Source organism: Leptonychotes weddellii, chromosome 1, assembly GCF_054177405.1.
Source record: "Leptonychotes weddellii isolate Sample4059 chromosome 1, ASM5417740v2, whole genome shotgun sequence".
NCBI classification, from domain to species: Eukaryota; Metazoa; Chordata; class Mammalia; order Carnivora; family Phocidae; genus Leptonychotes; species Leptonychotes weddellii.
In genome coordinates this window covers 123,890,454-123,900,757 of record NC_138369.1, presented here as the reverse complement: position 1 = coordinate 123,900,757, position 10,304 = coordinate 123,890,454, and the positions used below count along the sequence as shown (strand labels likewise).

At 37.1% G+C, this 10,304-nt stretch overlaps 1 protein-coding gene across 1 annotated transcript in view; it reads right to left on the bottom strand.

Annotated features, from left to right (window-relative positions):
* Positions 1 to 755: 755 nt before the first annotated feature.
* The window catches only part of IL1RAP (interleukin 1 receptor accessory protein), a 121,058-nt gene continuing 111,509 nt past the window's right edge, over positions 756 to 10,304 (bottom strand). The window contains exons 9-11 of the mRNA XM_081814056.1: positions 8,295 to 8,438; positions 6,609 to 6,752; positions 756 to 4,111 (exon numbers count right to left, since the gene is read on the bottom strand). Coding sequence (XP_081670182.1) covers positions 3,744 to 4,111; positions 6,609 to 6,752; positions 8,295 to 8,438 — 656 coding nt within the window. The 3' untranslated portion in view covers positions 756 to 3,743. The remainder of the gene's footprint in view (positions 4,112 to 6,608; positions 6,753 to 8,294; positions 8,439 to 10,304) is intronic.

Genomic DNA, 10,304 nt, shown 5'->3' with positions numbered 1-10,304 from the left:
TAAAAAAGGGAGGGGGAGGAGGTACCTAATTTGGAAGATGAATCTGAATTCAATTAGTTTCTCCATTTATTTCTGTTTTTATCTTAATATCTTTAAGTCTGAGTTCATCCATCTATAAAATGCATATAATAAGAATAAGCTTACAGGATTATTAAAAATTAAAAATACCTATATGTAAATGTCTACACATAGTAGACATTTGAATTAATCACTTTGGTTAAATCTAGTGAACACAATATTAAACTAAAGTAGGGCTAATGTTAATTGAATTTGAGTCAATTCTTCATGGTAACTTTAGAGAATCACCTTAATATGTGGACTTATAAGTGAATAATAAATTTTAAAAATTCTATTTACTTTAAAATAGATGTGACTAAAAACTACTAGAGCAACATTTAATCTCCTAGCCCATTGCTCTCTTTCTGCTGCCCTGTTATTCTTCCTCTGTCTCCATACACACAAAACCACACACACACATGCACACACAGGCACACATGGGCACACGCACACACACACACACACACACACCTGGCACACTAGAACAATTCATTTTATTTAAATAACTCTTTTATTCACATGTAAAGAAAATGTTCTTAATATAAAGTTCCCATTTTTCTCAGATTTCTCTCAGAAAGAGAAATTTAACTAATGTAACTTCTAACATTTCTTTTTATGCATATCATTAATTCTTCTTATTCTCATTTCTTATGCCCAAAGATGAAAATAAAGACATAAAACACATGCACAAAATAAAATTCAAATCTGAAAATAAATGGTTTATTTTTAAAATAAACAAATTTACAAATCAAATGGAAAATGGAAAATACATTATGAATAAAATAAAAAAGATAATAAGATAATCTTAAAATATTAAAACCTATGGAAAGAAATGGATAATTAGCAAGTGGAGTGATGCTTTTTTTCCCAATACAATGGAGTGCTTGTTTATTAGAATCCTAGGGAATCACCTAAGTTACAATATAGAAGATAAATAAATTTTATATGATTGTGTAATTAGACACTTTATATGTCATGGTTCTTTGTTAACTTAATAAAGAAGATCTTTATATCATGTATGTAAAACCATTAAGGTTTTTTATTAAACATTAGAGACATAGTTGTTTAATATTATAGAGCGATTTCTCCTTGCTGTCAAAATTATATTTCCTCACCTCCTTCAAAAATTTTGTATCGGGTATCTTCTGGGACATAAAACAAACAAAAAAACCTTGAAACAAAATTCTCTGAGAATGAGACATATCATTTAGATGTGAGATGTTTTAGATTTTAGCATTTGGAAAAGTTCAATATCAAAGACCAGTAGATAAATAGGAAAAAGAATATCAAGAAGTTTCTAGGGGTACCCAAAATCATTTGGGATAAATATTGAATCCAAAAGTGCAAAAGAATGCAGCATTGGCAAGAGAATGGTCCCTTGTGATGGGACTGTTTCCCATTACCTAAAGCTCATGCAACTGATATTCAAAGCTTATCTGGAGTCAGCTTTCCTCTGGTCTTGAGGATGAAGGGTTAACAGGAGGAGTAATTGTGGTTTGTAATAAAGAAAAGCATTAGTAAGACAAAGCAAAAACAAAAACAAAAACAAAACAGATCCAAGAATGACTCCATACCATAGTTTTACAGTCAAGAATTCATGAAGCTTTTCTTTTCTTCAATTTAAAATAATAACTCCACTACAGAGAAATGATTTATTATGGACTTTACCACGGCTGAAGGACACTTAAATGCAGGAGATAGTTTTAGAATTGGTTATCAACATCCATAATGCTGGGATAAGGGTTCCCTTAAATTATGAATTATGGTGTTTCATAGGAAACTCAGGCTTATTTATAGGTATTTTATTTTCCTTTTCTCTATTACTCAACAGTCCAAGTAGAGATTCATCTCCCTAGTAGTTGAACACTGAGATTACCATAGTTTAGTGTCTAAGAGTGTGTGCTTGTGACAGAGTAGATGATCAGTTAATGCCAGAGGACTGGTACTGCTCAGCAGTGACCATAGAAGCTCTGTGTCCAACAGATTCCACTGCACCCAGACCAAATGGAGCAGCAGTAAGCTATTTATACTAATTTAGGGAAGGCGAGAACAAGCAACTACTACTCTGTGAGCTGTGAATTTACAAATAATGTACAGAAAACACCGGCACAAAAGCATTACAGTAAAAACATAATTTAAAAACTGGATTAAGAGTTCCAGTGGTTTGTAATATTGTGCCAATAGCTATTTAAAGTCACATGCATGTGTACATAAGGGTGTGTGCATATATATATATACACATATACATACATATACACATATATAATCCATGTGTATATATATATATATTATACAATGTAGATATATATACACATATAATTCATGGGTGTGTGCATATACGTATATATATGTGTGTGTATATATATATGTATGGATATATGTACACCGCAGGTATTCACCACTCTGTAAACTCTGGACTTAGTTTTCACTTTTCCAAGTCGTAAGAACAGTACAATCTTATTTAAAACGAAGTAAAACAAGTTTCAAGGAAGAGGCTTTTCAGACTGACTTGTTCGGAGTGAGCGTATTAACTGTACCAGGGAATAAAATATGGAAAATACTGGGTGGTCCAGTTAATTCTCTTAGAATATTAATGCCAAAAGTAACTTGCAAGGTCATTGAGTCTAACTGCCACATTTTACAGTGGAGAGTCAGAACAAGTGAGGAGAAATCACTTTCCTAATATTCACATTAGCAAGGCTAAGATGAAAAGACAAACTGCTGAACACCCTGTTCTCTGCTTTTCTCACAAGCCAGAAAATGCCCTAAAAGCATTTTGCTGTTATTTCACTCTCTCTTAGCACCATTAGAAGCTTCCTGTCAGACTGAACCACGTGTGGAGCCATCTGCAAACTCTAAATGGTTGATATGAGGTACAGTAGATAGGGAAGATGAAGTGACAAATACAGGTCGACCTACATATATCTAGGAGTTTACTGCAATAAAAAATAAATATGGTATGTTTTTCAAGTTGACAAATATGACATCAGTGACTGAGATGGAGGGCACGAGGGATTTAGTAGGAGAAAATGCAGGCAAGCCCTTTCAAACCATCATAAGGAACACTTTCAGTTACACTGCTTCATAGAGTCCTGCGTGGGTGTCAGTCTGGCTGAGATGGGGGGGCACTTCCCAGCAGAATGAGCAGAAGAGCTCATTGTCATCAGCTCAAATTAATTTGGGCACTGATTATCTGTTTAACCGACGAGTAAAAATACAAAGAAAATGACTTGGAAACTCATTAAGACCTTGTTAGCAAATGAGTTATCTTTAAGGGGTCTTGAAATCCAAGCAAAAGGCTGCCCCACACTGTTAAGATTATAAACAACGAGAGAGAAGAGGGAATAGAGATGTGGGAACAGGGACAGAGGATGCAGAAAGGGGAAATTCGCATCAACCAAGTCTGCCTGCGAAGAACATAGTGACATCAGACACTGGTGACAGACTGGTGGCAGGACCATTCTAAACCATAGTATTGCCTGAGGAAACCGACAATTGTATTAGTATTCTAATACCATAGTATTGCCTGAGGAACGACCAGTCATGCAGTCACCCTGAATACATCCCTGGGGGGAGACTTCGACAGAATTCTTTTCTGTCTGTGAAACAAGAAATTGGGAATAAAGAAAGGGGACTCTTCCTTCCTGGAGTTGCCTTGGTTCTTTTTACCCCTTTCGTTGTCCCTTTCATACATTTTTCAAGGATGAATAGGAGAGACCCTGCTCGCCACTTCTAGACCACCTGGAACTTTTCTTCACTGGCATGGCCACCTGCAGCTGCTTCCAGAACCTGCCCTGTGGATACTTGGATTTCTCCCCTTTCCATTTAATGACCGTGAGCACCGTCTTAGCCCTCTTCAGCTCTTTCACCTTCGTCTCCTTCACCGCCTTGTACTGTACTAAAATGACGTTGATGTTGCCCCGAGAGGCCATGTTTTCTAGGCCAGCCTTGAGCTCCAGGAGGGCTTGGGTTCCCTGGAGCACGTAGTTGGGGCTTAGGACAACCAGGAGGCGTCTGCTTTTCTGAATGAAGCTCAAGGTCTCATCTGTGACAACTGAGAAAGAAAACACCATGGGGATTAGTGTTGGCCAAGAACTCCCCAAAAGCCTGGGGCTTGAGTGTAGTGTGGGGAAGTGTAGGGAACTCAGGGTAACAGCCTGAGAACTGAGATGAAACTTTTACCAAGAACATTTGCAACAACTTAATCCTTACACCCACTCACTCTGTCCAATAAATGCCACACTCCTCCAAGATACTGAAAACCAGATGCCCATATTCCACCCACCCAAAAATTCCAAACAGGCACGAAGCCAAGTATACTTCTATAACCCTGGTCTTCAAAAGCATTACGAGAAATAGATGGGTTGTACAGATATCAATTTCTTCAAAACACATGGCATGCTGCAGCCCAGTCAGATCAGCTCCTGAGCCCTTTCTCCCCAACAATACCCATGTATTTACTCTCTAATGCCAGTGGCTACTCAAAAACATAATCTTTATAGAGGCAAAATCATGGAAATTCATTTCTCACTAACAGAGGAAAGCAAGAGTAGGAACATTCATTTTCTGAAAGTCCCTCTCTGTTGCCAGACTCCTACCCGACTCAGACTGGTATCACTATGTCCTTAGAATAGGAACTTAGAAAAGGCTAGCCCACTGAATGGCATTTTGGCTGGCATCACATTCTCAGCTCAGCTTTCTATTCTGCTCTCTGCTCTAGAGCCTAAATTAGTCCCTAGATCTTTCTCCTTAAACTCCTATCATTACTATGAAGACATGCGTTTCGGTAGGCTGCTAGCTGACGTGTCTGTCTTTGCTAACAGGCAAATGCTTTCTTCAGGTCAGAAAAGAAGAAGAAACAGGGAAAAAGGAAATTCAGTGTAATTTTATTCTGTTGTCAAAGGCTCTGGTTAGTTCCTGTCACTAAATTCTTGGGAATAATCCATCTCCTCAAGGTTGCTTGTCTAGGACTATATGATCCTTTACCTGGGGTTCCAATAGAAGTCAATTCCAGGGAATGCACTAGTGTTGTGGGAAGCTATTTCATGCCTTAAAATACTCCCCTAAGCTGTCATTCTGCCCCTTCATCTTCACAGGTACAGAGGCAAAGGGGAAAGACTTGCAATTAAAATTCCATATGCAGCCTGGAGGAGAATCCAGGAATCAGTAATTATCTACTCCACGCAGTATTGCTGGAGGCAGACCGTGTGTAAGCATGGAAAGAGACCCAGAGGCAAAGAGGACGAAGAGCAGCAGGGAGAATGCAGATCACAAGGACTGACCATCAGAAGCAAGATGCAAGAGTAATTATGTAGAACTTGAAGTCTTCAAAGAATTATCAACCCCTATTGGAGGGTCATTGCTGTTATACTGTATGTCTTTATATAACTTTCACACTGTAATAAATATTTGTTGAATGGCAGAATGAATGAATAAATGGATGAATAAGTGACTTAGGATTTTAAGTCTTAAAATGAGTGGAATTTGTCCCTTAACTGTATAATCAAGTCATCATTTCCTGGCAAAATGATACTGTAGAACACTAGCATGATGGACTTCTAGGTAATGGCTAAGGAGATAAAATAAGTGGTCCAGCTAATTCAAAATGAAAATAAACATTTAAGTCTGTTTTGTATCTCCATTATCCATATGACATTTTTAAAACATCTGAAATGATGAACATAAACAGGATTGGAGGGAAGGAAAACTAGTTTGTTTTGCTGAGGAATAAACATATTACATGCATTTCAACAGCACAAAGTTCAACAGTGGGTTTAGGAATGCTATTAGGTATTTATTAAAACAGACTCAAATGGACCATCACTTTGTATGTTACCGGGTAGACTTGAAAATTTGAGATGCACTTTTATTATTCAGCAATTCAAGTTTCTAGAATATACTGGCCTTTTTAAAATATTAAACTACATCTCAAATGTATGAGCTGGTAGAAAGGAGGAAACAGACCCAAGAAAAGAGGGCGTTTAATAGCATAGGACTACGAGAAAACAAAAGTGAGGAAAAGGAAATTACAAATGCCACAGGGAAATATTCTAATTATTATCAGTGAGTACTATAAAGAAAAACTCCATGCATTCTCTTCACAAACTCATTCTTAGTAAAATCAAGTAAACCCCAGTCTTCGTAAAAGTGTTGCTTAAACTCAATGTTTGCAAAAAAAAAAAAAAAAAATCCTAGGGAAATTAATGCAGGTTAGCTTAAACCTTCTAAAAATCTAAATGTGTGTAAGCAGAACATTTAAAACTGAGGTATTTAACAGAGTCCTAATCCACTGTGCATCCATACTTTTCTGACCTGGAGTTCTTAGGGCTTGCAAGGGGAACTATTTTAGTACCATAAATGGCACCTCAATAATCTACAACTTAGGAGGTAATTTTATTCCTAAAGAAGTCTCTATTACATCAAACAATTGGACGTTCAGTATCCAAAGATGCCAACACAGAACTCTGCCATGACTCTCACACATGACCCCAAACTGAGGATTCCCTTTGCCATGCAGGGTGGCGTCACTTGTACTCATGTGAAATACCTACTTCCCCCAGGTAGACTGTCTCGGTCAAAGATGCACAGCTTGTATCCAAATTCATTCTCCAAAACTCCACGGAGGGTCAGTAACACAAACTCTTCTTCCTCAGCATTCCTTGCATAAGATACATAAATATCATATTCCTTCCCATCTAGCAAAAGGAAGAGAGATCCAATACAAATTAGAAAAGTTTCACCATCGTACTGCATTTTTTCTTAAATTGAACTTTTGCATATTTGACATTTTCACTTTTTTACATGTATGAATTATCTGACAGATTTCAGGGTGATTTCTCACTTGTGACAGGTCTCCAGGCAAAATGACTATTTTAAGGTGTAATTGCAAATTTTTTCCGATGTGTCTTCTACTCTCATATCGCTAAGTTTACTTTTTATAGTGGAAAATAAATGAGGTTTGGCTCATTCAACTATGAATTAACATAATCAGGATGCAAATAGTCAGTCATAGGTGCTGGCAATTAATACCATACTGAAAATTTATGGTTCCCGTCTTAGTTTGTCACTACTAATATATTAGAATTATGAATGGAGCAAAACTTTTAGAAAGCGTCTAAGTTATTTATACCTGAAAATAACTACAATTAAAAATATACTTAGATTCCATAAACCCATCTTTCCCAAAGGTGCCTAATTATAAACATCACCTCTCAGTAAAAATACAGGTTCTTTGTCTCTTCTGCCACACTACGGAATGAAAATCTTTATGGGATGAGTCTAAGAATCAGGATGTTTAATTGTTCCTTTCTTGTCACCAGGCAAATTTGCACTAGGACAGTGCTTCTAAAACTTCAATGTGCACTTGAATCATTTGGGAATATTGTTAAAATGTAGGTCCTGACTGAGAATAGGGGTTAGGCTTAAGATTTTCCTTTTAACAAGCTCCCGTGTGATGCTGATGTTGCTGGTGCCTGGACCACCCTTCAGTACAAAGAGTGTAAGCCTGCACTGTCCAGGTACGGCACACACAACTACACGTAGCTCTCGAACACTTGCAATGGAGCTGGGCGGAATGGAGATGTGCTTTCAGTTTAAAATATAACACATGCTAAATTATGAGATTTTGAAAACCAAAAAATAAGACTAAAATATCACCACTAGCTTTTAAATATGCATGATATCGGGGCGCCTGGGTGGCTCAGTTGGTTAAGCGACTGCCTTCGGCTCAGGTCATGATCCTGGAGTCCCGGGATCGAGTCCCGCATCGGGCTCCCTGCTCAGCAGGGAGTCTGCTTCTCCCTCTGACCCTCCCCCCTCTCATGTGCTCTCTCTCATTCTCTCTCTCTCAAATAAATAAATAAAATCTTTAAAATAAATAAATAAATAAATATGTATGATATGCTAAGATAATAATATTTCGAATACACTGGGTTAAATAAGATATATTATTAAAGTAATTTTCACTTTCTTTTTACTTTTCCTACTGTGATCACTAGAAAATTTTATATTACATATGTGGCTTGCATTGTGTTTCTATTTGGACAGGCTAATCTAGACTAAACACATATTGAACCAAGAAAGCAAAATAATACACATTAGAAGGATTTTTAATAGTAAGGGCTGAAACCAAAGATAGTTTGATTAAATCTCCCAGTTATTCTAGCTTTTATCAAGCCAACATGTTTTCTGAAAATGACAACAGAAGAAGGTACTTACATCAAACTTTTATTACTCACCTAAAATGGTTTCATCTGTTCCAAAATGAGCCCGGTAAAATAAGACCATCTCCAGCCAGTAAACGTGGTAAACAACAATGAGAATCACTACCAGCAGGACTGTGGCTCCAAAACCACATGCTAATTCCACTGTGTATCTTGGAGCTATCAGTGGAGTGAACAACAAAGAAACAATTGATTTCTATGTGGTGATCACAGTGATCCCTCATCCTGCAAATAGCTGGGTAAACCAGGCAGCTGAGCCATGCACCTGACTTATATGTGTGAACAAGCAGAGATAACATGATAGGCTTTAAGCACTATGTTTTAATGCCAGACCATGTCATATTTATCTTTTTGTTTCCAGCACCTGATGTAGGTGTTTTAAACTACTAGGTGAGTTGAATAGACTTTGATATTATATAAATACATATTAATGGTATATAAATGGTATATTAGTTATATATACATTTTAGCATTAGAAAGGATTTAGAAGGTCATCTCATTCAACTCATGATCTGATACATGAATCTCCTCAAAAATATTTTTGAAAAGTGTAATTTCATCTTCTGTTTGTCCATCTCTTGGGATGGAATCCTTACTACTACCCAGACCAGACCGTGATACTGATAGAAATTTAATTGTTGGAGCATTTGGGTTGTGAAAATCTTAATGTGTTTCCATTAGTCTTAATTACATCCTCTCGTCAGTGCCATATGGAAAAAAATTTAATTTCCTTTCCTATAAATTTGGAAAAAAGCCTCAAAAATCTTATTTTCATTGGGCAGAAACAGAGGGTATCCACCAAATGCTGAGTATGCTTGGGTTTGAAAGTATCTTCCCAGGCTTACAGTTCTAGGATACACATTCTGAAAGTTAACTTGCAATATCTAGTATGGACAGATTCCCACGTTATCTGCTTACTTTTATATGAGAGGCATTTTAGCAATTTCTTTGGAACTATCAGAAATAGAATGAGGTACTTCCTGACTTCCTAAAAACTAGAAATGTTTTAACTCAGCCCTGTAAAGAAGGTCTGTCATGACCAAACCACCAACCACCCTACTGGCTCATTTACCAGTACCTTCCCCTCAAAAATGTCAGGAAGATTTTGCTTCGTGTCTTTGCTCATGCTGGGACTTCTGGCGGAAAATAGTTCTTTCTTTTTCTTTAGTTTTTAAGTCTACGCTCAAATGTCATTATTTTGTATAAGCTTTCCTAGATTAAAACTCCTCTTGCAACCTGACATCTGCCTGGCAGAAATTCCTACTCTTCTCATTGTTTACAATTCTATTATAGCATTTGTATTCTATTGTAATTCGTCTGTAAGTCTGCTGCTCCCTCTCTCTCACTCCCCACTAAACTCTACATCTATAGTCTTCTAGGTAAGCCTATGTTTTCTTCAACCATCCTACCGCTAGAATACATAGGATCTCAATGAACGTTTCCAGATAGAACCATTCTGAAATATTTAAAAGAAATCTAGTACTATTATGCATCAACAACTTTATTTGGTTGCTTTATTAGCTTGTGATAATGAAGCCTAAGTGTTTGAAGAAGGAATAGAATATTTGGATCTGAAGAAGGAGTGGCTTAAATTATCTAATAGTTGATTTGACAATTACTTATTAACATCTATTATTTGCCAGAAGCTGTTGGGGATACAATGGTAGATCAGACCAAAAGGGTTTCTGCCCTCTTAGGGTTAATATTCTAATGCAAGGAAATAAATAATAGGACAACTATTGCTAGGTAGTGATCGGTGTCATAAAGGAAATAAAGCAAGGTAATATGATGGGGGTGGGGGAACTGAGAGGCTGGACTGGGGCAGAAGAGGTATATCAGGTCGGGTAATGAGAAAAGGCTTTTTCGTCACCTGAACATTGTGTTAAGTGCTTGCCAAGGTGGGCACAGAGGAATTTTGTTCAAAGCTAGGATTGTTATCCAGGCTCTCTGACTCCAAAGTCCAGAGATCTTTGCAGAGCTCTGCCATGAAGTTTAATTATTGATCATATACTAGTGGAAAAATCC